Source organism: Colossoma macropomum, unplaced genomic scaffold (assembly GCF_904425465.1).
Source record: "Colossoma macropomum unplaced genomic scaffold, Colossoma_macropomum, whole genome shotgun sequence".
In the NCBI taxonomy this organism is placed as follows: domain Eukaryota; kingdom Metazoa; phylum Chordata; class Actinopteri; order Characiformes; family Serrasalmidae; genus Colossoma; species Colossoma macropomum.
Window position 1 is genome coordinate 15,328,637 of NW_023494810.1, and position 27,411 is coordinate 15,356,047.

At 37.8% G+C, this 27,411-nt stretch overlaps 1 protein-coding gene across 2 annotated transcripts; it reads right to left on the minus strand.

Annotated features, from left to right (window-relative positions):
• Nucleotides 1–6,201: 6,201 nt before the first annotated feature.
• On the minus strand, nt 6,202–26,473 carry nckap1l (NCK associated protein 1 like). Of its 2 annotated transcripts, none has more exons than XM_036559900.1 (31): nt 26,313–26,473; nt 24,071–24,181; nt 23,885–23,974; nt 23,643–23,699; nt 23,402–23,544; nt 22,129–22,219; nt 21,366–21,503; nt 20,413–20,461; nt 19,075–19,231; nt 18,200–18,256; nt 18,013–18,109; nt 17,801–17,910; nt 17,460–17,592; nt 16,837–16,918; nt 16,641–16,699; nt 16,130–16,275; nt 15,872–16,004; nt 14,537–14,656; nt 14,055–14,194; nt 13,821–13,952; nt 11,663–11,881; nt 11,446–11,576; nt 10,921–11,018; nt 9,938–10,031; nt 9,433–9,515; nt 8,257–8,337; nt 7,833–7,926; nt 7,607–7,723; nt 7,294–7,403; nt 7,053–7,142; nt 6,202–6,757 (listed from the first exon to the last, which is right to left on the minus strand). In XM_036559900.1, the coding sequence occupies exons 1-31, from the start codon at nt 26,400–26,402 to the stop codon at nt 6,641–6,643; spliced, it is 3,369 nt and encodes a 1,122-aa protein (XP_036415793.1). In that variant the 5' UTR covers nt 26,403–26,473; the 3' UTR covers nt 6,202–6,640. The 2 variants fall into 2 exon arrangements, with proteins under 2 accessions (XP_036415793.1, XP_036415792.1); XM_036559899.1 differs by having other exon boundaries at nt 23,885–23,977.
• Nucleotides 26,474–27,411: the final 938 nt, after the last annotated feature.

Below are 27,411 nucleotides of genomic sequence, written 5' to 3' on the forward strand. Positions count from 1 at the left end.
TGTGTTAGTGTGTGTTGTAGCAGCAATGCTGCTGGAGTTTTAAACACTGTGTCTACTCACTGTCCACTCTGTTAGACACTCCTGCTTGTTGGTCCACCTTGTAGATGTAAAGTCAGAGACGATAGCTCATCTGCTGCTGCACAGTTTGTATTAATCATCCTCTAGTTCTTCATTGGTGGTCACAGGACGCTGCACACAGGACACTGTTGGCTGGATGTTTTTGGTTCTTAGTCCAGCAGCGACACTGAGGTATTTAAAAACTCCAGCAGCACTGTTGTGTCTGATCCACTCGCACCAGCGTAACACACACTAACAGACCACCACCCCGTCAATGTCACTGCAATGCTGAGAATGACCCACCACCCAAATAATACCTGCTCTTTGGAGGTCCTGACCATTAAAGAACAGGGTAATAAATTATTCAGAAAAACAGACGGACTACAGTCTGTAACTGTAGAACTACAAAGTGCTCCTATATGGTCAGTGGAGCTGATAAAATGGACCTTGAGTGTAGGTGTGAGACAGGTGGTCCTGATGAAGTGACCGGTTGTGTATATAGGCGCATTTTTGTGTTTGTAGGCTGTTTGTTTATCTAATCTCTCTTTAAATTGGCTTCATTTTACTACAAAAGCTTTTCAAACTCTCCCTTCTGTTAAAGTCTCATAGCTAGAGCCATCACACGTTCCTGCCGTTCCTTCGTTCTACAGAAACTCTCTTCAGTTTTAAATCCGTTAGTGTATCAGTGTATCAAAGTCATTTAGGGTTGTTTTTTATGTAAAGTTCATCAGTTTTAGGGCTGTTTTTGTGACGATAGGACAAGCGCAATTTAACCAAAGTGGGTTTGAAAACACCACAGAGGTGGATTTAGAATATGGCGCCCTCTGCTGCACCGCTAACACACTGCGGTCCAGAGCACCATCACAAACGGACAAAATACTTACATCCCACAAAACACCACAAACTGCACTTGCAGAACTTCCTTCATCTCAAATATCACAGTTACAGGTACAGTCCCCTCTGACTCCGCCCCTTTCACAGCCCCTCACACACACAAATACACACACACACACTCAGGTGGGCTTCGTCTCTCCATCTCTGGGTTTGCTCTGTGAAGATAATCCGCTCATCAGATCTGTGTAGTTACCTTGTGCAGGTTTGAACTCTGAGCGTCTTCAGTCAGAACTACAGACTCACTGAACTCGTTCTGCTCTGAAGATCTTCAGAGATAAAACAGTCCTGAATTTCACACAGACTCAGTTTATAAAACACAATCTGATCAGTTCAGCAGTTTATTAACCAATGTTGCATTTATTGTTCATGTTTTTGTTTGTGTGTTTCCATAAATAATTTTTTCATAGTCCAATTTGTTCTTGTTATTAATTTTCTATCTTAATTTTCTGTGAAAGACTTTATTTATGGTTTGGAACTGAAATGAAAGGTGCTACACAAATAAAGTTTCTTCTTCTTCTTCTTCTTCCTCTTTTTCTTCTCTTTCAGTCACTGTAGCTCAAATCCTGATAAACAGTTTTTCTGGTGGTGATTTTACAGTGTAAAGCGTGTAAATAAGAGATGTAGTGATGATGGAGAGCTCGGTGTATGGAGTGAGATTTAAGGCAGAAAGGTTTTATGGTTATAAACAGTTACAGAGTGGAAATGATCAATGAATCAATCTGACTGTGAAGGTTTTGATGGACTGATGTTGTGCGATAAAATACTCAGCTCCTGTTTTTTTTTGCTCTAGTTCTAAAATGTTTTTACCAGTGGGTGGGGTAAAAATATTAACCAAAAATATGATGTTTGAGGCCCTCAAAAGCCCTGAGATCCCCTCACTGATCCAGTGCAGAGCAGAAGATCCAGTTTTATATTCTGAGTTTAAACATCTGACAGATTCTGTTCGATCAGATCCTGACAGACTGCTGCACGTTCTCAACTGCAGGAACTGTTCTGTTATGTGTTCTGTGGTTCTCTCAGGGCCAGGCGGTGCTCAAAATAGAACCTGAGGGATTTAAATTATTCAGCGGACAAATTTAAAAAGAGACCGCTTCACTCTTCAGCTGGAACTAAAGCCACGTTCTGGCCTCATACCTGTAGAACTTTCTGATGCAGATATTTCTGAAGGTTTAAATCTACAAATGTCACAGAATCTCAGATCAGTCCACTGCCCTCCTTGAATGTTTTTTTTACATATAAAGTAAATTAAAAATCATTTAAAATAAATTTTACTTATAAATTTACTTATAAATTTTACTCGAGACTTAGTCTTCAGTTCTGTCTTTTTTTTTTCTGAGAGAAACAAATAAACACAGCATAAACATCACTCACTCTGATCACTTTGATGTTCTAAAACCTCAGACTGTGTCTATATATACTAAACACAATAATAAAGATTACTGTAATGCTACAGTTTTAATGCTAGATATCCATATTGAGACTGATGGAAGATGATGATGATGATGATGAAGATGATGATGATGATGGTAATGGTGGTGATGATAATGAGGGTGATAGTATGGAGCCTCAGCTTTCCGTTCTTGGCTGACAGAAGTTGAACCCGACGTGTTCTTCTGCTGTTGTAGCCCATCCACCTCAAGGTTGGATGTTCTGTGCATTCTGAGATGCTTTTCTGCTCACCACAGTTGTACAGAGTGGTTACCTGAGTGGCCTTTCTGTCAGCTTGAACCAGTCTGGCCATTCTCCACTGACCTCTCTCATCAACAAAATTTCTGTCCGCAGAACTGCCACTCAGTGGATGTTTTTATTTTATTGCTCCATTCTGAGTGAACTCTAGAGACTGTTGTGTGTGTAAATCTCAGGAGATCAGCAGTTATAGAAACACTCAAACCAGCCCGTCTGGCTTCAACAATCACACCACGGTCAAAATCACTGAGATCACATTTTTCTCCATTCTGATGGGTGATGTGAAAATTACCTGAAGCTGCATGATTTTGTCCGCTGCACTGCTACCACATGATTGGCTGATTAGATAACTGCATGGATGAGAAGGTGTTTCTAATAAAGTGCTCACTGAGGGTAGAATGATATTGTTCTTGTACAGAAATCAGTGATGTTTTGTCACAGAGACTGAAAGTCACTGAAACAGACGCTGTTCACTCTGAACGTCAAATTGTAGACACTCATGAACTCACACAAGACAGAGATTTAGATCTGTGGTTCTCAAACAGGTTCTCTGACAGTGTTACTCTCTGAGTTGTGATTCGGAATAGAACATGACCGAGAACCCATTTGAGAACCACTGATCTAGATCCCGGTTCTTACAGAGAGCTGTATGGCTCTAATTTTGCTGCTTATCTTGGCATTAAAGCTGACTTCTGTAAAAGAATCCACTTCACTGATCAGATGTTCAGTGTAAACAAAGCCAAAATAAAAGTGAATAATAAACGCATCAAACGTTCTGTGTAATTTAATATACTGTTTAAAGAAATAAGAGTTGGAGTGGTAGGAGTGTGTGTGTGTGTGTGTGTGTGTTTAATCAAATTTGTTTATACTAAAATGTGTTTAACACATAAAAATTCTGTTTTCTCAGAATTAGTCTGAGTTTTGGATTTTAATCGTTTGTAGTAAGCTTTCATTTTAACCCCCAGTAAAAGGTTTATTCCTCGGTTCAGTTCCTCAGACGGCTCTGATCTTCCAGTCTTTACCGAGAGCTTCTTGTTATGGTTGGTCTTGTTGATGCATCTGAGCTGCTTCTCCTCTGAGTGTGGAGTCTGGGAGGATCTAAGACTAATGAGCTCCACAGTGACATCAGCAGGACTCTGGGGTTCTCTATCCATGGAGACCTGAGAACGTGCACGCTCTGTATGTTACTCTGCAGTCCTGATCTGAGATCTGCACTCTACTTCAGACCTGATAAACACAATGTTCTGATCTGAGGAGCTGAGATGATGGAGATCAGATTTGATGTTTTCAGGAAGAACTAAATGGCTGTCGAGTCTGGAATTTGCCACAGAAATCAGGAGATTATTGATCATACATTTTTATTTCCCATTCAGAATCTGATTTCTTTAAAGCCACATTGATCAACGGCTACCTGTCCAGGGTGTTTCCACTGGGGTGGGCTCCAGCCTCCCTCCCGCAACCCAGAACAATAGGCGGTTTGGAAAATGTGTGTGTGTGTGTATGTGTGTGTATATGATCAAAAGATGATTTTGATTTCCCTTTTTAACACAAAGTCCGTACTGTGTAAGCTCAGCAAACACCTGCAGAACTTTATCAGGCAATGTCACAATATAAATAATACTGAGGTTTTAAGCTCTGAGATGTGAAATCAGTTTGTGTTTAAATGAGGTGACTGTAATAAAGAGCTGCCTGTACAGTCAAAGTCGATGGGCTGTTTCTCACAGCGAGGTGTGTTTAATTTAGCTGCATCACTCAGATCCAGCAGAGCGTGTAATTTTACCTGCCTCACCTTATTTACCTCACACACAGCTGCAGCACCGACCACACAGTCACATTAACACACTGGACAGTGTCTGCTTATTCCAATCAGTCAGTGTTCGCCGTGTATGAAAAGTGTTAGCTAAATAAACTTTCTTTGTCTATTACAGACATATAATTAATATTACGTTACTTTTACTGTACTATTTCAGGTATATACTATTGCATGTACAACACCATTTCCAAAAAGGTTGGGACGCTGTGAAACAGAATGCAATGACGTAAAAAATCATTTAAACTCTATATTTAATTAAAAATGGTTACATGATTGGGTAGAAAAGAGCATCCCAGAGAGGCTGAGTTTTTCAGAAGTAAAGATGGGGAGGGGTTCACCACTCTGTGAAAGACTGAGCGGGCAAATAGTGCAACAATTCAAGAACTTCGCGATTTCATCATCTACAGTACATAATAATATTAAAAGATTGATAGAATCCAGAGTATGTATGTGAGGGACAAGGCTGAAAATCAATATTGGCTGCTCGTGATCTTCGGGCGGACACGATTCTGTAGTGGAAATCACTGCATGGGCTCAGGAACACTTCAGAAAAAAACATAAATAAACAGGATCCAGAAATGCCGCCGCCTTCTCTGGGCCTGAGCTCATTAAAGATGGACTGAGGCAAAGTGGAAAAGTGTCCTGTGGCCAGAAAAATAAAAATGTGAAATTCTTGTTGGAAATCAAGGACGCTGCATCATCCGGGCTTGTTATCAGTCACAGCTCAAAAGCCAATATCTGTGATAGTATGGGTGAGCATTAGTGCACATGACTTGGGTGACGTACACATCTGTGAAGGTGCCATTAATGCAGATTGATATTTACAGGTTTTGAAGGAAGATATGCTGCCATCCAGACAATGTCTTTTTCAGACAAGGCCTTGATTATTTCAGCAAGACAATGTCAAACCACATTCTGCACGCATTACAACAACATGACTCTGCAGTCAAAGAGCCTGCCTGCAGTCCAGACCTGTCACCACTGAAAACATTTGCCGCATTATGAAACAAAAAATGACAAAGGAGACCCCGAACTGTTAAGCAGCAGAAGTCCTGTATCAAGCAAGAACAGAAAACATTTTACTTTCAAAACTACAGCAGTTATCTCCTCCCATCCCAAATACTTAATAGAAGAGCTGACATGACGGTGAGCATGCTTCTGTCACCACTCTTTTGGAATGTGTTTTTGTGTCAAGAAGCAATAAAATGTCAGGTCTTCATACTATTTTCAATTAAATATAGAGTTTAAATAATTTGCACATCATTGCATTCTATTTTTATTTACAATTTGCCCAGCATCCGAACTTCTTTGGAAACAGGGTTGTAGATATTATTGTATGTTTTTATTAGTACAGGTATAACAGATATATAAAATTACAGCTATTTACTATTATAGGTTTATACTATTACATGTTTTTACTATCACAGACTAATAATATTACAGATTTATACTGCTGTTAATTATATTACACCCTCTTTGTGTTTCCTCACTGAGCTGTGAGCTCTGCAATTTCTCAGTCTGAGCTCTGACCTCAATTCATTTTATTAATTATATATTAAACTGTGAATATTTATATCAGAAGAGCAGATCTGCTTTATCCTCCAGACACACTTCCACATGAGATTAACATACCAAGATTAACATACACAGAATTAGCTCAGGCTAATGCTAATGATAAAAACAATCACAAGACAGAGATGAACTGTACAGAGATATTATTAAAGCTGCACGAAGAGCAAACATGACGAGAATCTGTTATGTAGTTTAATTCTGAATACATACACTCGAAAAATAGTACATAATCTCAGTAAATAAACTCACTAATGTGCTGCATTCTTTTAATTATTTCTCTCTGTAAAGGCAGAGCTGAACTAACTACAGCAGAAGGTGTAGCAGATCCACTTGGCACAGATTCAGAGTGTTAAATAAACATATAAATGAGTACAGAGAGACATTATTGCTTATCAGATTATTAAATCACACCAATGAAGATCAATAACACAATCAGCTCTTTATTCAGCAGTGTGTACCGACTGAATCATCACTGATTAAAACATAAAACTCTCAAATAATTAGCTTTAAAACTACAGATTGTTAGTCATTATATAAATATTCAAACCTGATTGTAAAGCATTTATTAAATATCCAGCAGAAATAAATGAACACTGTGTTATTGTAAAGGTCAGTATTTTAACCCATGGTTTGGATGAAGGTCCTGTGCACCTCCCTGTAAGCGTTACGCAGCAGAACGTATGGAAAACAGCTCTCTAGAATGTCCTGACTTAAAAACGGCGACTCCTCCACAATCTGAAACAAAACCGACTCATATTAATCAAAAACACATTAAAACAGATTCATAATAATCAGATTCGTTGAACTGAAATTAAAGGAACGTCCCACAAAAAAATAATGTTGCTAAAAGTTAATAAACAGTATTTAACTTCACACTATGTTCCATTATTCATTCTTAAATGACGTCACAAAAAACAATAATAAAATAATTAACTATTATTCATTTTGCTCCTCAATAGAAAAGCAGGGTTTATAATCACGGTCAGGTTTGTGGATAAATCAGATAAATGTTGTGTTAAATCATGTTTACCATGTCCAGGAGAAGATAAACAGAATCTCTGTTCTTTATTTCCACTTTATCCACGTTCTGCCCCAACTGCAGCAGAGTGGATGACGCCACCTGTTAAGAACAGGCACAATCATTATTATTGTTGTTATTCTTATTATTATGGTTCAATTGTATCATGAATCATTCTACATCAATCTTAGTGAAAATTAGACACAAATGATTTTTAAAAACTAAAATGTAAACTGCTCTCAGATCAGCTGACCTGCAGAAACTCTTTGAGATGCTGCTCGATGTTCTTGTTCTGTACAGTAAACATGGCAGCTGATAGATGGTTTATTGCAGTGGCCAGACAGTGGACGTTATTTTGGTGACCTGAAAAAAGAGGAAACAGTTTAATCTCCTGAAACAAGTCAAATCTTTTTTGCAGATCCACGATGTTCAGCAGTTTAATAAAAGTGACTGTCTGACTGTTCAAGTACTGAAAACAGTTCATAAACTGCAGCAACCGATAGAATTTTTGACAGATTTCTTGCTGTGAGAATCTGAGACCACCCTGCACCCCCCCACCGATGTACCTCCGTGTTCTCGGCTGTAGAACGTGGCGGGATCCACAGCTAAGGTGGGCAGAGACACAGCGATGTAGACCAGCAGCAGGCAGGAGATCTTATATTCCTCCTCAGTGGATGAATTATCTGTGAATCAGAGTTTACAGATAAAGAATGAGATTTCATATCCTAAACAGCAGAGCAGTAAATATTAATCACCTATAATTACAGACAGTACATGTAACCATAGACTCACCCGTGCGCAGGTTAGCAATCGCTGAGACCAGAGCAGGATCAATATCACAGCGCAAACCAGTCGCAGACGCCAGCTCATAAACACTGATCGCAACCTGGAACATAAAACAGCAACCACAGTAATTAGAGCAATTACAGCAATTTTAATTATTAAAACCTCTTTAGTTAAAGAAATTCACTAAATATCGGAAAGATTAAAATATTCAATAATATTATCAATAATTAACCACAGGTTTATAGTGTCTTACTGATATTATAGTGCACATAAAATAAACTGTAAACTGTAAAGCAGACAGGTCACTGTCCTCGTTTCACTGCATTATTTGTGACCTACGTACACACACACATATATATGAATACCACTTTAAACAGCATTAAAGTTTGTGTGTAATCTTCATCCTTATGTTCTCAGTGGAGTTTCTCACCTTGATGTCTGAGTCAGTTGCCATGTAGTTCCTGAGGGATTCAATGGGTCCCATCAGGAAGGGGCAGTGCTTCTGCAAGACCTGCAGGAGGAAACGTCCAGGACAGCTCAGTCAGCGGCGTTTGGTCATTCAAACACTCTCACACTAAACAGTAATGACTCTACATCTCTAAACAAAGTGTAAACACACTTTACATTACAGTCCATCACTCCTCCAGGCCATTTTATCAGAAACTATACAGGTTCACCATTACAGTTACAGCTTCTCTGATGTATTATATACATTTATATAATCAGTCAGCAGACAGATATATGGACATAATTTTTATTTAAAGTTTAAATACCAAACCAACTTTACTGACTGACATGATCATCAGTTCTCAACAGTTACACTTTTCAAAGTTTTAAATAATATAAATATTGATTGACTTCATATTAAACAGCCAGAAGCTTTATCAACATTTATCTCCAATTTACATTTAACTAAATATTTATTAAATTCACATTAATTTTACAATAATCCCAACACCAACCTTAAACTCAACACTAAAGCTACTCCTAACTGTGGACTAAATCTTAACTCTAACTGTAACACTGTAAAAAATACCACAGTTCATAAACAATTTGTTAATAATCTATAGATAATCTGTAACAGGTATCAAAATAAAATGCAAATGAATATTGTACATATTAAAGACAATTCTTTTTTACCAAAAGACAATGGTTCTATGTAGAACCATAAGCACTAAAAGAACACTTTGCATCATAAAAGTGTTCTTCTGATTGATGGAGAATGTGTTGTATATGATTCTATCTAGCACCAAAAGTGTTCTTCTATTATGACAAGCTTGACATCATAACAATAGAAGAACCCTTTTTGGTGCTGTAAAGAACCCTTTTCAAAAAGGTTCTATATAGAACCATTTAAAGCACATTATTCTTAAATCTAAAGAACAATTTCACCCTACAAAGAACCCTTTAATCATGCAAAGGGTTCTTTAGTGTACACTGTTCTATACAGAAGCATTTTCTTTACCAAAGAACACCTGAAGAACCATCAGCACAGGGGGCGGAGCCTCCAAGAATACTTAGTAGTTTGGGTTTTTCAAGTTCATTAATTTTTAATTTAATGAGTGTAATTTTTATATAGAGGTTCTACTGTGTTGTGATCTGTTACCTCTTCCAGAGCTTCCTGGGTCATCGTCCGAAAAGACAAGATCACCCCAATGATGGTCATTCTCTTCAGCACGTTCTCACAGCCTTAAACAGAGACATTTAAATGAGAGAGAAGTACCAATCTGAAGCTGTAGGGGGCAGTAAAGCACATTCAAATGACACTGATTTCAAAATAAAAGTTCTATTTATGTATCAGTACTCAACGCGCATTGTGATCTACTTTAATTCTACATCACACATCTCTGTTCCAGCATCCAGAGCTTAGGTTCTCCACACTGAGAGAATTTTGACCCCGTTCAGGTGAGTGAGGGGCTCAAACACAACTAGCGTTTAGCTTTTTAAGTCCTGAAGATCTGGGTTCAGAACTTCTGTTACAGATTTCAGTCTGGAGGTTCAGATTTCTGCTCAGTTTTACCAAGTTCTGTTTCCCAAGAGTTGTGTTTCTCTGCAGGACCTGTCTGAAGGAGGTCTGAGTTAAATTCCTCTGAAAAGCTGCTCACTGTTACCTGTCAGTCTCTTCTGAAGGCTGCTCATCATCTCAGGTTTATCAAAATTAGCCTTCATCTGCACCAGAACATCCATATTCTCAAAGACAAGTTTCTGAAAGAGGTATTTAAAAGAGGTCAAATCAAACTGTACGGACACCACTATACATATATATACACACACACACACACACACAACAGTTAGTCTCAACTTGCACTCTGATTGGTCTAACTGTGCTGATATTTGAGATAACACAGCTTTTTCACACCAAAACTGTATCACCCTGTTGACATGTTGCAGAGTAGCTTTATGCACACAACCTTAGTTGTTTAGTATTTGTGCTTATACAAAATGAGAAATTAATAAAATGGACGACTTTAGGATGATATGTGACCTGTGGCCCGTTTGGCCTGACAGGCTGTTACAAAATGACATTCGGGTTAATTTGACAACAATTTAAAAGGCTGAGCTGAACCTGATATTTCTACAGTTCTGTGGCTCCAACTGCACCACAAGAACTGAACAGTATCAGAAGTTACGCTGGACTGAGCTCAGAGATCAACAGGCTCAACAGGCTGAGCAGGCTGGGAACTCTTACTGCTGCACAGCAACAACTCATTTGTTATGGAACTACTTTTTGGCAGAAGGTTTTGTCAGTATTAAAGCATATTCAGTGTGAAATTCAGGGCTTCAGTGTTCTTTATTTTATAAAAACTGTTGTTGAAAGCAATAGAACACTCAAGGCTGTGTGTTATCATGACAAAATCACAGCCGCGATGGTGTTCATGGTAACACACAACCTTGAGTGTTCTACTGCTTAAATACAGTATAATATAATGTAATAATATAAATGGTATAATATGTAATATGGTATAAAATGTAATAATATATGTGTACAGTAAGTGTGTCTGTACAGTGGTGGAGGGTCTGTAAAGTAAACTGTAAAACTCTCACTGATGGATAATGAAGTGCAGAATGAAAATCACAGATTTGGAATGTTTACCTTCAGCTCTCCAACCTGAGAGGTTATGTGCCACATCAGGTTCTCACCAAGAAACTTGAGCCCATATGGTCCGATCAGCTCAGCCAGAGCTCGCAGCTCTACACACACACACACACACACACACACACACACACACACACACACACACACACACACATCACAGTAAGAGTTTAAACTCTGCTCATTTAATGCATTAATATCAATTATAAACAGACAGGACAGAATCCTCAGCTCTCTAAAGAATTAATTTCAGATCGCAGAATGTGACTCTCCTCCCTTCATTAATCACTATAATCTATATATTAACTTCACTGAGTCCCTGTGCTCATTGAAGATTTATTTGCTTAATTTTTTTAACTCAGAAAATAAATAAAAAATGTTCACAATTTTAATATTTGCCATATTTAAATGTGCCCCTGTAAAAGAATTGTAACTTATTTTCACTTAGAAAATTAACAATACTGAATTTGACCAGGGGTGCTCAAACTTTTGCATGCAATTCTCTGTGCTTTTTTTTTATTTTACCGCAGATATCTGAGAATTCTTCTGCTTTAAAGTTCTGCTCGTTCTCCACACTCTGATTGATAAAACAGTGCATGGTGGGACAGTGAGCGATGAGGCCGCTGCTTGCCTGACGCAACAAACCCTCCAGATACCTGCAGAGCAGAGAGAACCAGAACTGTTACCACCACTTAGTAAACATTACATAACACCGTGGACACTAAAATTACGAGGGTCTGACCAGTTGGTGTAGAGCGTGGTGATGGTCTGCACTCCCTGTGAGTCCAGTGGCTGGGTCTGCTGCAGCAGGACGTTCCTCACCAGTCGGGGAATGTCCACGTTAATGTAGCGGCTGAGCGTGTTCAGGCTGGTGATGTAGGCATGGACTCCAGACAGGAGCTCTGAGGGTCGCAAGATGTCCTGAGTGTTTGGGTTATAATTAGCCATTCGCACGAAAATCCTGTAAACAAACATCAATCATACACAGACACATAAACACATACACTGACCATAACATTCACTATATGGCCAAAAGTATGTGGACACCAGTCACCTGATCATTACACCTATATGAGCATGTTGGACGCCCCATTCTAAATCCATAGGCATCAATATGGAGTTGCCCCCCTTTGCAGCTATAACATCCACTCTTCTGGGAAGTTTTTAGAAAATTTTTGGAGCGTATCTGTTGGGAATTTGTGTCCATTCAGTCAAAAAAGCATTTGTGAGGTCAGACACTGATGTTGGACGAGAGGGCCTGGCTCACAATCAGCGTTCCAGGTCATCCCAAAGGTGTTCAGTGGGGTTGAGGTCAGGGCTCTGTGCAGGACACTGGAGTTCCTCCACACTAAACTCATCAAATCATGTCTTTATGGAGCTCACTTTGTGTACAGGGGCTCAGTCGTGCTGGAGCAGGAAAGGGTCTTCCCCAAACTGTTGACACAAAGCTGCAAGCATGTAATTGTGTAAAATGTCTTTGTGTGCTGTAGCATTAACATCATCCTTTACTGGAACTAAGGGGCCCCAACCCTGAAAAACAGCCCCAGCCCATTATCCCCCCTCCACCTAACTTTACTGTTGGCACTATGCATTCCGGTAAGTAAGCGTTCTCCTGGCATCCACCAAACCCAGATTCATCCATCAGACTGAAAGATTGTGAAGCGTGACTTTTCACTCCTGAGAACACGTTTCCACTGTTCCAGAGTCTAGTGACGACGTGCTTTACACCACACCAGCTGACATTGGCATTGCGTATAGTGATCTTAGGCTTGTGTGCAGCTGCTCAGCAATGGAAACCCATTTCATGAAGCTCTTGATTAACAGTTCTTGTGCTGATGTTGCTTCCAGAGGCAATTTGCAGCTGTGTAGTGAGTGGTGTAACAGAGGATAGACCATTTTTACGTTCAGCCCTCAGCGGTTCTACTCCGTGAGTTTGGGTGGTCTTATACTTCATGGCTGAGCTGAGATTTCATGGCTATGTACTTAATTTTATACAATGGTTTTAGCAATAGATGTGGCCGAAACTCAAGTGTACATCAAAACGTGATCAAAAGATGGATTCACTGCACTGCAGAAATGTAACTGTGACAAATAAATTCATCTTACATGTAAATACACTATATGGCTAAAAGTTTGTAGACACCTGCTCATCCTACGTTTCTTCCAAAATCAAGAGTATCAAAAAGGAGTTTGTCCCTCTTTGCTGCAGTAACAGCCTCTACTCTTCTGGGAAGGCTTTACACCCGATGTTGAACATTGCTGTGAGGATTTGACTGAGCATTAGTGAGGTCAGGTACTGATGTTGGGTGGTCAGTTCTCATCCCAAAGGTATTGGATAGAGCTCCATCACTCCAGACCACACTGTTCCACTGCTCCACGCCCAGTGCCAGGGGTGCTTTATACCCCTCTAGCCCACACTAGACATTGGGCATGGATACCTGAGGATCATGTGCAGCTGATCCAGAGCGTCTCATTCTATTGGTCAGTGCTTTTCCATGGAGTTTATACAAGCAGTATCAGCAGTGGGTGACCTTAATGCAGCGGAATTCAGTAATAAGAAGGGGTGTCCACAAACTTTTGGATAGATAGTGTATCTAATAGATTATTATTTTTGAAAAGCATTCTAAATAGCACCCGAAAGGGTTCTGCTATCGTTACAATGTCAATCTTGTACCGACAGAAGAACCCTTTCTGGTGCTATACAGAACCCTCTACAGCTCATACTCCATCAACCTGAAGAACCATTTCACCATACAAAGAACCATTTAATCATGCAAAGGGTTCTTTGAGTGTTCATAGTTCTAAATAGAACCATTTTCTTTATTACGAACTTTTAAAGAAGCATTTTTTTAAGTAGAGTACAGTGTGATGTTACAGTGTCTGCTAAAGTTCATTCTTACTTGCTGAGTCGCTGTTCTAGCTGTGAGATCAGGAACTCAGAGGGAACAATGATGTGTTTGAAGACGGTAAAATCGGAGCACATACTGTATGAAGTGCAGAGCTCAGTGAGCGTCAGATGCATCTTATCCATACTGAGAAAACAGAAAACAGAAAACAACCCCTCATCATCAGTAAACCATCTTTCATTATCTGCATTTCATTACACAGTAAACTGTGATTTCTGCTAGACTCACTTGGTGACCACAACTCGGTCCTTCCTGTGGCTCTCAGTTCCGGGTTTCTCTTTCGGCACTTCTCCTTTTTTAGGAACCGGCTTCTTCATCTTTTTGTTGCGGGCAGCGCTGATGGTTTCAGCACAATGTTTCGGCAACAACTACAAGACAGAGAGAAGAACATAATAATATAAAGATAATATGTAATATGTAATATGTAACTGTTTGTAGTAAAGAGTCTCAGTAGTGTTATTAACACACTGACAGTAAAACAGAGTAAATCTGCAGACAAATTCAGCTTATTAGATAGAACCTGAACTCTATGTCACTAAATCACTCAGCGTCTCTGACCGCTGACAGTGAGAACCTATTCAGTTTCAAATTAAAGTAGTTTATTTTCTGACCGTCCTGTATATAAAGTGAAGAAAGTTTTAATTCATATGTCCTGTTTGGGGGTCTCTGTGGAGCTGAGAGGACCCTGAAAACCACTGATGTTATCGTACCTGTTCATGAAGGTTACTCTGCTCCGCTGAGATCTCCAGAACCACTGAGCAGGTGTGCTGAGCGATCTCCTCCAGAAACTTCACACACAGCTTCAGAGACTGTTTCTCCATCAGCTCCATCTACACACACACACACACGTTTTCCTCTTTTCTCTGTTGTTGTATTTTAAATTAGTCGTTATTTAAGACCATTCTTCTGTTAAAGGGTTGAAATACTTTTTTATTATATTTTACTTTACTTTTGAAATCTATGTATAACATTTGTGTGGTTTTATTCACCAAAACAATCATAATTTCATTTCTCTCTTTATCCTTCACAGTTAAACAGGCTGTTTCTGTTCCTGTGCTGTGCGTAGGTTGGATGGGCAAGGTTAAATTGATGTAGGCTGAATGGGTGGGGCCACAGTGCTGTAGCCTGAAATGTAAAAGCCCTCCTGTAATGTTAAACTGTGAGGAACACCAATAATGTTCCTCAGTCAAATTGACTCGATGTATGTTTAATCATCCAAAAGTAGTTTAAACATCATCTTTAGCTCAATTAATATCAATTTAACCAATATTTAGTGTAATCAAGATTTACCGCCATTACAGATTATGGTTTGTTTATAATAATTTGCTCATTTGTGATTAAAAATTAACTGTCAAACTGTTTTTTTTCTGTACATTGGCAAAACTAGTCATTCAACACGTTTGTTTTATTCATTCTTATACAGACTTTCTCAACATTTGTGACACATTTTCTGTCATTCTGTCATCATTTTCTGATTAATACAAACAAACCATCTCTTCTGTTCCGGGTCAAACTGACCCTTTCAATTCAACTCGCCCTAAATGAGCCGTAAGTCCAGCAGATAAGGTCTCATAATCCAAAAATTTGATGAAACAAGTCGATTTGACCTGCAACATAAGAGGTTTCACAGAAAATTCAGTTTTCTGTGATGTGGCCCTTTAAAGGCTACACACATTCAGGAAAAGCAGGATGGCGTGACTTCCACTCTATACATATTTACTTCTTCATTTGATATGTTCAGCCTTTCTTTCTGTATATTTTTCATCTTTCATTCAATATTCAGTAAGGGCTCACAAACTTTTTCCATTAATGAGTAACTTATAAATTGATCAGTTGATTGTTAAACCATTTGTTTAATCATAATAATAATAATAATAATAATAATAATAATGAATGACAGTGAATAATGATGGTGGGGTAAAATGCTGTACGTGTTCTTTGTGTAGTGAGACTGACGTTCTTTATATTTGGATTTAGATGAACGTTGCGTCCTGTTTGGAATCGTCTCTAACGTTCTTCTAACAGCAGAGCTGCTCACTACTGACCTCTTCTGGACACATGTGGTGAGTGCTCTGGCTGAAGTGAGCGCAGACCGTCGGGAAGGCCATCAGATAACGCTGCATGGAGGAATCTTCACTGCTCTGAGAGAACATTTTCTCAAACACGCGCGGGTAAAAACTGAAAGTTGAAACAAACTCAAGGTCAGTATGAAGTCAGACTCACTGACTGCGACGTCACAGCGAATATGAGCTGATTACAAACGAGAGCTGTGACGTTTGTGCGGCTCTGAAACTCAAACCCACCACAGAATGGAGAGCTCAGCCGTCTCCTGGAGAAGCTCGTCCATGTTGTCCATCATCTTGGTGTGGAACTGAATCAGGTTCATGATCTTGGCAAGGTCGGGAAAATCCTTCAAAGCCAGAGTGGCTTTACCTACAGAGGTGTACGCCTGAGGACACACAGCACCGTCACACTTCACCACACTGAGAGAGATCACAGCTACATGATTCATCATTACAGTCATATGTTTCATCACACTGTGTTTCCTGAGTGGATACAGTCCACTTCACTGACACTGACCGACTGCATGTGACATTTCAGAATAAATAACTCAGTTCTGATAACTGCATTTAGTGCAGTGAGCCCTGCTGGGTTTTTTTTTGTCTGTTCCAACTAATCAACACTCACAGAAGGTAAATATCGAGATGAATATTGTGATGAATATTGAAAATGTCTTAAAGAATCATGATATTCTGTATTTGCCATATCAGTTACACATATACGTTCAACAGAATATAACATTTATATCACTACCTGCAATCTTAACCAGTCCAGTCTGAGAGCCCTCAGATCAAACTCCTCGCCACTGTCCACTGTTAAAAAACAATAATGACTGAATTTAATATATATAAATATATGTTACTGTTGTAGACTGTAGTAATCATTCTGTCTCAGCTTCTGTGGAAATGAGGTTTGTATATATGTTTATGTTAAATGAATATAATCTCACGCTGTTTGAGTGTCAGTGCAGACAGAGCTGAGACGAAAGAGGTCATGAGCACTGATTCCTCTTCAGGACAGACGTAGATGCTCTGATAAAACAAAGGAAAAGAACGTTAGACATGAAGAATGTTTCTTTTCTTCCTCTGTATTATCACCCTTTTAATTACTATGAATCACTTTACTATAAGATACTGAACTGACAAACATTTCCAGTCTAGAAAAGTACCTGGATCTGTACCAGAGTTTCACACTGAGATCAGCACTCGAGGTGACAGATTGATATAGAGTGATAGAGAATGATATACATGTACCTGTATGGTGTCTTTGTGTAAAAGCACATCAAACTGAGGTAAGTACTGAGATGATAGAGTGATGTAGAGTGATGAAGAATGATATAATGATTTAAAGTGATACAGAGTGATCTAGAGATCAGAGTTTACCCTCATCTAACGCTCTGAATTCAGTTCATAAAGGCCTAATTAGCCAATTAGCTAATGAGCTGAATCAGGTGTGTTGAATGAGGCAGTGGCCTGAAGTGTGCAGAGTTTTGGCCTGCGAGGACTGGAGCCTGACATAAGATCTAGTGTGATCTAGAGTGATAGAGAGTGACGGAGTGTTATATATATGTACCTGTATGGTGTCATTGAGTATGAGAGCATCAAACTGAGATAAGTACTGGAGGTGGTAGCGCTGAAGAATGTAGCTGTATCGACTCAGCAGAGCTCTCAGTCTCTCCATGTAGAACAGAAGCTCCGCCATGTGCCTGTACAGTTCACATTTTCACATCCGATTTGTTATTTTTGCTAATAAAAAGACAACTTTTTACACTCTATTTATACTCTGTGTGTTTATTAACATGATATTTATATTATGGCTATTTTAACTCATATTTATATAGTTCTATGCAAAAGACAAACAGAAGAAAACAAACAAACTGAGCTGCTTTGTGTTCAGGTTTACTGTAAACGTACGGGTCAGAATAATCTTCTGGGGTTTTGGTTTTGGGGATGTTCTCCGAGTGACGCACCAGCCAGAGCACTTCATCACGAGAGAATGACAAGGCCATGAACACATACAACGCCTTTATGAAAAGAAGAAGAGAAGAAGAGAGAACATTCATTTCACAAACAGCACTTCCTCAACTTTTCAATTCAACACGATCAAACAGATTTAAAGATGAGACCTTCGGTCCGAGCAGAGCTGGTTCATCCTCTAAAACTTTAGTTAGCTCTTTTAGGGCGCTCCTCAGGAAGTGGCGTTTCTCTCTGTGCACTCCACCACTGCAGCGTTCACAGCAGAACAGAAGAAGTTCAGCTTTAAGCACAAACTCACAGTGTTAGATTTAAATTTAGAACGCAAGTGAAGCTCACCAGTTTATGATGGTGTGTTCTTTACACTCTTTAATGTCAGCAACACGTTTACTGTACCTAAAGAGAACAGAACACAGAACTCAGAACTAGGACCGTCACGATTACTCAATTAAAACTGAGAACTTTATAAAAAATGAATCATTGAAATGTTATGTTCAAATCGGCTTAGGGATTAGTTTGTGATATGAATGATAAACAGAAAACATGCTGGTCATTAGACCAGCCGTAATAAAGCTGTGTTTATCAGCTTTACCATATGGGGGCGCTGTTAGCACACAAATCACTGAAAGAGAGGAAACCCACACTGGCAGGATCTCACTAATTCAAGCATGATTTCAACTACAAATGTCGTGTATATGAAGTCAAATTAAATGTTTGATGTTGTACACTGTGTGTAGATGAAGTAAAATCTTATAAAATCTTATAAAATCTATGCTGAATAGTTTGGCCTAAAGCTAACAGGCCACTGAACAGGCTAACAGGCTACTCCAGTAATACTCTGAGTTTGGCTTTACCTCATTCACTGAAGGATTTAATGTAAACTCAAACACACAGAGTAAAAAAATTCCCGACTGAATGTCTGTTACAAACTTTAACTGTGTTACACACTCAAACTCACCGACGTCCTGCTGTATATTAGCATTAGCGTAGCGGTGATGCTCAGGCAAATAATAAAGTGAAGATTTCAAAATTAAACACTTATAATGTTTAATGATATGTGCGATGCTACCTGCTGGTTTTTACTCATTTATTTTTTTAAAACATAAGTCTACCTAGCATTGCTTTGTTTATAAATTTGTAAAAAAAATGTGAAATATTTTCAGGTTTTGTCATATAAACACATCAACAGTATTTATGAACTGTACTCTCGTTACCCTTTCATTCCGTCGAAGTGCTCCTCCGAGAGTTTGTGTACATTAATGACCTCGTCTCTGGTCAGTGTGACGTACAGGCCGCTGCGCAAACCCATTTTCCACAGATCCTGAGACGCAGTGTTTGTGTTCAGACTGTTGTGGCACAGCAGGAACCCCACTGTCAATCACAGAATACGGTTTACAGTAAAACACGGTTCTGCAGGAACACTGAGAGTGTTAGAGCTTCACAGAATGTTTATCTTAGCCATAGCCAATGTCTCTACATCATTTAGCTCTTCACTCATCATTAGGGGTGGGTTTTAGTGAGGGGTGGGTCTAGGGGTGGCCTAAACAATGACGACATATTCCTCAACCAATCAGTGAGCTTACAGAGCGCACTTACAGAGAGCTCAGTGAAATCTGCACTGTGTGATAAAGTTCATCACAATAATTCAGAATAATTTATAATAATTCGGAGGAATTCAGAAGAATTCAGAATAGTTAAAAATAATTCAGAAGTATCCAAAATAATTCAAAAGAATTTAGAAGAATTCAGAGTAATTCAAAGTAATTCAGAAGAATTTAAAGAAAATTGAAATAATTCAGAAGATTTCAGAGTAATTCAGAAGAATTTGGTGTAATTCAGAATAATTTTAAATAATTTTGAATAATTTAGGGTAATTCAGAATAATTCAGAGTGATTCTGAATAATTCAGAGTAACTTAGAATAATTAATAATAATTTCACTCAAAAGAATTTAGAGTATTTCAAAATAATTAATAATAATTTGGAATAATTCAGAGTTATTCAAAGTAATTCAAAGTAATTCTGATGTGAGTGACTGTGTAGTTCAGCTATACAGACGCACTGGACCTATGTTATGAATGTTTACCTCAGAATCAAAAATCATATCAAATTTGAAAATATGTGTATCAGCAAAGCTCATAAAGATATTAAAATGATCGTTTTTCACTTCTAAGAACTCAGCAGAGCCTGCAGAGCTGTAGTCTGACCAGCAGTATCTAAATGAATGTATAATGTAATAATCTATCTGTTTTATCAGTCTATAAACTATATTATCTATCTATCTATCTATCTATCTACCTATTTATCTATATATAATATATCTATGTATAAGATATAGCATATAAACTATGAACCGGACTAAAGCAGCAACGTGTCAACATTTACATTCTGTACAATGAACTGGAAAGCAGAAATTGAACTTTAGCTGCAGCAAACAAGCAGAACAGACTCAGAATTAGTTCTGTTACCAAACCGTAAATACACACATACAGCTCTCACAAAAATTACAGTGGAATTAGAGGACGGATATATTAATATAAATGAGACACTCACAGATGATCCAGCGCTCCATCACATCCATCGGCAAATATTCACACGCCATCTGTTAGAACACAAAGATCTCTCAGGTAGAACCACAATCAGCATTTGAATTACAGACAACCCAAAGAAACTGTTAAAACAATCAAATGTGAAGTTTGGAGGGTTGCAGACAATAATAACCTCATTTTATTAACCATTAATTACACATTAATGCATTTCTACTCATGTAATAGTTTTTAGATCTTCAAACACATCAGAGTTACGAATCAAACTTGACAGTAAAGTCGTGTGATATGAAGTTCTCACTGAACACTGATAACTAAACACGGTTTACTGAGATCAATAAGCACTAGTATTACTATAAACACACATAACATCAATGTACCAGCAGGGATTTTATGTGTCAGTGTATTTATTCATTTACTGTCCTCTCCTTGAGGAAGTCCAGTATTAATTACAGTTATTAGTAATACCTGCATTATCTAATCAATACTTCATTATGTTAAATGATCTGCTGCTGATGGAGTTTTATAAATCCATGTGAAGCTGGAGGAGAAATCTGGAACCAAACTTTGTTCTTCAAACCAGCTCCCGAGATATCGAACTACTTTTTTCAAAATAGGAAATTCTTGTTTTTTTTTACGTATTTGGGTTTTTTGGTATTTATTCTAATGTTAAATAGTGTTTTTTAGATAAAAGGTTTAAGTGATGCACTAAGGTGCTGAAACGTTTGCCCAGTGCTGTATATATTTGGGATGAGCAGGTAAAGGAGCTCTGAGATCAGCACTGCAGTTCAGCTTCTTTAGTTCATAATCAGAATCTCAGATAACCCTGAAACAGCGGAAGGTGGAGAGATGTGAGGTGGATGGTGTCAGACATGCAGGGCCTCCTGGTGTCTCTGTACAGCAGATATTATTAACGGTATGTAAATCTGATGGTGTGATCTGCACGATAATGATGCTGACCGTGTCACAAGAGGCGGGGCTGAGCAGATTGGCTGGAGTGCCGAGGAGGCTGAGGAGCTGAGCGTTGCGCCACTTCTCCGCTGGGAGGTTCCTGCGAGGATAAACCAGCTGCAGCGAGAGCAGAGCCTCCGTCACCGCCTGACCACCAGGAGGACAGAAAGGAGAGAAGAAGAAGACACACAATCAGAAACTCTCACATTTGACTCTACTGAACATAACATGCAGTAAAAATGTCACAGCAGAGTTCGCCACTCCATAAATCCGTCATTAAACACCAAAATTACATTCCACTATTGTTTAATAACATTTCACAGTTTATCCCTCACTGACTGCTCCTCTGTCCATGTCTGACTTCAGCCGTGAAACTTTATTTTCTGATACTGATTAAAACTTTGCGTATCGGCTGATACTGATACTAATCTGATATTCAGATCTGATCTCGAGTATCACCTGATACTGATCAAATACTTCTTCTTTAAAATGATGTTTTTAAATGGAGTTCTTCAAACGATGAAGACTCACTCTTTTATTCACTCTTTTATTTCTGATCATATTGACTCCCTGATGATCAATCCTCATCAGTACTGATCTGACATCTATAACCATCACATCTCATTATAATCTGATCACTTGAGAAGAGACTCTGTTTTATATTATACTTTAACAGCATTTCAAATGACTATAACACGTATTATTAATATTTGATGCTCTCGTTGACAGTTTTTCAGTGTTTGTTGTTGTTTTAAACTGTTTGTTTGTTTACCTTGGTGTGAGGGCCAAACTCTTCAGTAAGCTTTTTTAAAGGATGTTCGTACTCAACGATCATCTGTCCGAGTCGGGGGTACGACGGGTCACTGTGCAGTGAACATAAACAATGAGAAACTGAAAATGAGTGATTGGAATAAAGTCTAATAGAAACATAATATAATAAGATTTTGTATCTAAGATCTACATACACAAAACATCTTACACAAACACATTCATAATGTTTTACACAAATGCTTCATAACTTCTCACACAAACGCTTCATAACATCTTACACAAACTTCTTTAAAACATATTACACAAACACATTAATTTCACACAATGCTTCATAACAGTTTACACAAACATTCATAACATCTCAAATAATGCTTCACAACATCCCTCACAAACTCCTTAATAACATCTTACACTAGCACATTCATAACCTCTTACACAAACCCTTCATAAGATTTTACACTAACAAATTCATAACGGCTTACACAAATTCGTAACATCTTACACAAACACATTCATAACCTCTTACGCAAACACTTCATAACATCTTACACAAATTCATAACATCATACACTAGCACATTCATAACCTCTTACACAAACCCTTCATAATATCTTACACAAATTCATAACATCTTACACAAACGCATTCATAACCTCTTACACAAACCCTTCATAACATCCTACACAAATTCATTACATCTTCCACAAACACATTCATAACCTTACACAAACCCTTCATAACATCTTACACAAATTCATAACAGGAAACACAGTTTATCAGTCACACTGTTAAAGATAAAGAGCTTAAATCAGGTCATTACTGACTGTTCAGACTGGGAGGCTTTTACTGAGAATAACACAGTGTGTGCTGACTTTTATTTTGAAAAATATATCATTAAGATTAATCAAATATTTACATTTTTATGTGTAATATTAAAATAATAAATACTATAATTATAAAGAAACAACATAAAATCTCTCAGACTAAAATGGAATTGTAACTCATTAATATGTGTAACCATGGATATTTAATGAATGTTGATCTAAACGTTCATGAGTATCTAATGAATTACATAAGATGTTATGAATGTTTTAAAACACTCCAAGAACAGTTTAGTAGCAACAATAACGACATAATAAAACAGTAAACAGACAGTACCAATAAATTATTATTATACTAATACTGGACATAATTAACTTTCAGCAAAAACTGTTAAAAAAGTTTTTAAAAAGCAGGAATTTCCATGTTTTAAATGCTGAAATGTTCATATTTACCTGCATCCGTTGGAGAACTCGTGTGCGCAGTTATACATTCCGACTATAGCCTTTTTATCATCAATGCGGGAGAGCATTAATATGACGGAGGCGTAAGTGGTGATGAGGTCCAAGTAGTTCTTAGTGAAGTCAAAATTCACAAGCTGGAACAGTTCATTTATAAAACGATTATTCATAATTAATCAAATAAATAAAATATTATTTAATGAAAATAGGTATTCTTTTAGATTTGCGAACTTACAATGTTAAAGTAACACTGGCAGGCATCTATCGTGTTGAGTAACTCATAAACATGGTCCTAAAATAAAGAATGTACAGAATTTAATTTCTTTATGGAGAACTGATTTGATATCTTGAGCTCAACATGCTTTTAACCATCAAATCAAGAAAAGAACAAAAATATTAACAATGCGCTTCAATTTGATGTGGAATTTTCAAGAATTAAACAAAATGACCCTCAAAATAATAAATGAATATTCTTACTCTGAACTCCATCACGTCAACGAAGGAGTCGTAGAAGCTGCTCAGAACTTCCAGAACTGCAGATTTCTGTTTCTGAATGAGGCTCAGCTGCTGCTGCATTTCCAGTTACAGAATTAAAAACATTTATTAATAATTGAAGATATTACAATCCATAAACAATGAAGAGTTTACTGTATGAACTCTTACGCTGCCGCCTCTGAAGTCGATGTTGGGGAATTTTCTGTTGATGTATTTCACAGCACTTTCCATCGATTTTTCAGTGAGAAACGACGGCCTTCGTTTAGGATCCGCACAAGCCTGAAATCAAACAATCACCAATAACGTCTGAAACTAATCACCAATAATCACATGTCAGAAATCAATTGCCAATAATCACACATCCGAAATCAATAACCAGTAATCACATCTGAAATTAATCATCAATAATCACCAATTAGTCATCTGAAATCACCAATGGCCACATGTCTGAAATCAATCACTAATAATTAGTCTAAAATCACTAATAATCACACTGAACTGAAATCAATCATCAATAATCATGTGTGAAATCAACTGTCAATAATCATTCATCTAAAATCAATCACCAAATCACACACATGAAATCAATCACCTGTAATCACACATCTAAAATCAATCACCTGTAATCAGACATCTCAAAGCAACCACGAATAATCAGTTTAAAGAAATCACTAATAATCATACATCGACAATCACCAATAATGACAAATCTGAAAACAATCACCAATAATCACGTCTGAAATCAATCACCAATAATCACTCACCTGAAATCACCAATAATCATGCTTCTGAAAGCAATAATCAGTCACTAGTAATCAGTCTGAAATCACCAATAATTACACATCTACAAATCATTTGACAATAACCACTCGTCTAAAATCAATCACTAATAATCACACATCTGAAAGCAATCACCAATAATCATGTCTGAAATCAATCACCAATAATCACTCGCCTGAAATTAATAACTAATAATCACACATCTGAAATCAATCACTAATAATCAGTCTGAAATCATCAATAATTACATATCTGAAATCAACTGACAATAACCACTCGTCTAAAATTAATCACCAATAATCTCTTGTCTGACATCAATTACCAAATCACACGTTCAAAATTAATCACCAATCTTCACACATCTAAAATCAATCACTAATAATCACAGTCTGAAATCACCAATAATCACATTATTTGTGCTCTACTAATGAGATATTTTCTTTTGTGAGCATTGAAAAATGGGGCAACAAAGTATGCAGAGAAACAGATGGACTACAGTCTGTAACTGTAGAAATACAAAGTGAAACTATATGGTCAGTGGAGCTGATAAGATGGACAATGAATGTAGACATGAGATGGTAGACGTAAGAGGCCGGTCGATGTGGGTCCTATTATGTGTTCCTCAAAATCAATTCAGTTTGAGAGTCCAGTTTACGGTCTCAGTATAGTCAACAGGTTGTTTCTCCTGCTGTGATTATAAACATCAGAATTAAATGTTCTACCACAGTGACCTCACAGGTGGACGCCCAGCATCATCAGCAGCTCCTCTAAAACACTTTTAATATCAATTTTAACTTCTCACACATCTTTTTTTTTATGAAGTCCACATTTCTCAGCATTTTAATCCAGATGTCACTGTTCAGAAGAGCGCAAGTTCTGGATTACTGGATCATAAACTGCAAAAACTACAGCTCTAAAATATTGTAAATATTGCTATTATTTTTAATAATCTTGTTTGAACTCTGTTCTGCAGTTTAAAACTATAAATGTGTAAAACGTCCCAAAGTGAAATTATATTTTAATAGAACAGATTTGACGACTGAAGTTGAGTCACAATTTTATTGATTAGTAAATTAAGCTTTTAATTTTTTTAATATTTTACAAATTCAGGAACGGAGCCTTAGATCATAAAGTTGCTTTTAAAGCTTCTAGAACTGAGACACTTTCACACAAACATCTGGAACCCAGAAGAGTTTGAGATGAAGACGTTTCTGTTCTCGCTACTGTGACTGACAGCAGCTCTTAGTTTCCTGTTTGAACTTCCTCTTTAATCCTCCACTTCGAAACTAAACACACCCGACACGACAAAACAAACCACGTTCTTTAATTACACTTAAAAAACAAGAAAAGTAAAAACTAATTTTTAAATTCTCCCCCAAACAACCTGCAAACACCCAGAAAAACCATTATTGAGAACCTTTCTGCATGAAGTGCTGAGTAACCGAACAGCTTATCAGCTAAAACATCGTTTCAAAACTGAAATTATTGTTTTTTTAATCTTGAATGCTGAAAGTGTGAACATGAATAATGTTAAATACAGGTGCACCAACCCCAATACAATGTACAGTAACAGCAGAACCTGCACTGTTCAGACCTAAAGAGAACATCTTTTCAGAAACAGGTTCCTTACCTTCTTAATGTGGTTCATCCTGATGAGAACCCCCTGACCGCGGTCATTCAGAACCAGGAGCTTCTCGGCCAGTTTCTGCTGGTAGGCCATGGCTGCGTCCGCGCTGAAGAACCTCAAGGACTCCAACACTTGCTCACACAGGAAGTCTCAAAGACACCAGAACCCTTTTGTGGGTGGAGCTTATCATGAGAGGAGCTGCAAAAGCTGAATCCAGAACAGAATCTTAAATCTTTTTATACCATCCAGTCCAGCATCTGGACCTTCAAGGCAGCTCAAATGATCCCTAACCAACCTAACAGCTCACACTCACATCAGCCTGTTCAGAACCTGCATCTTTTAGGAGAGATTTCAAAGCTCAGCTGCTGGTTTTTAAGGCTCTAAATGACCTTAAAGCTCCTGAATGTCTGTCTGTTTATGACCTGAGATCTGCAGATACTGACCTTCTGCAAACACCTTCCGTAAAATAGAGAAAATGTGGAGAGACTCTTTCTGTTATTCTGCTTCTAAACTGTAGAGCTCAGTTCACCTTTTATTACAGTCAAGCTCAGAGCTCACTTTAAATAACCATCTGAAGATGCAGCTCTGAAATTTAGAGCTCACTTATTATTATAAATTTTCGCTTATTTTGATTCCAACTTTTATCTTGTTTTTTGGCTTTTATTGTTTAATTCACTATTTCAAAGGACTCTGACCTGCTAGATTTACACTACATGGTCAAATGTACTGGGACACCTACAGGAGCTTTTATGATTCCAATCTAAATCTATAGGCATGGTCTCCCTTTGCAGCTATAACAGCTTCCACTCTTCTGGGTAGCTTTCTATAAGATTTTAGACTGTGTCTGTGGGAATTAAAAAGGTTCCAGGCTGGACTGAGGGCTGTCAATCACTGCTCATTGGAATATCAGGCCACACCCACACATTTCTCAGACAGTCTGATCAGTGTTTTCTAAACTTCTTTATTTTTATCTTGTTTTTTTACTCAAACTTTGTTGAGTGTTTAATAATGTTAGCATTATAACTTCACTTAATATTATTAACTTTTATATTTTTTAAATATTTTGTACTGTTCTTGAGACTTTAAAATACAAACCCTTTTC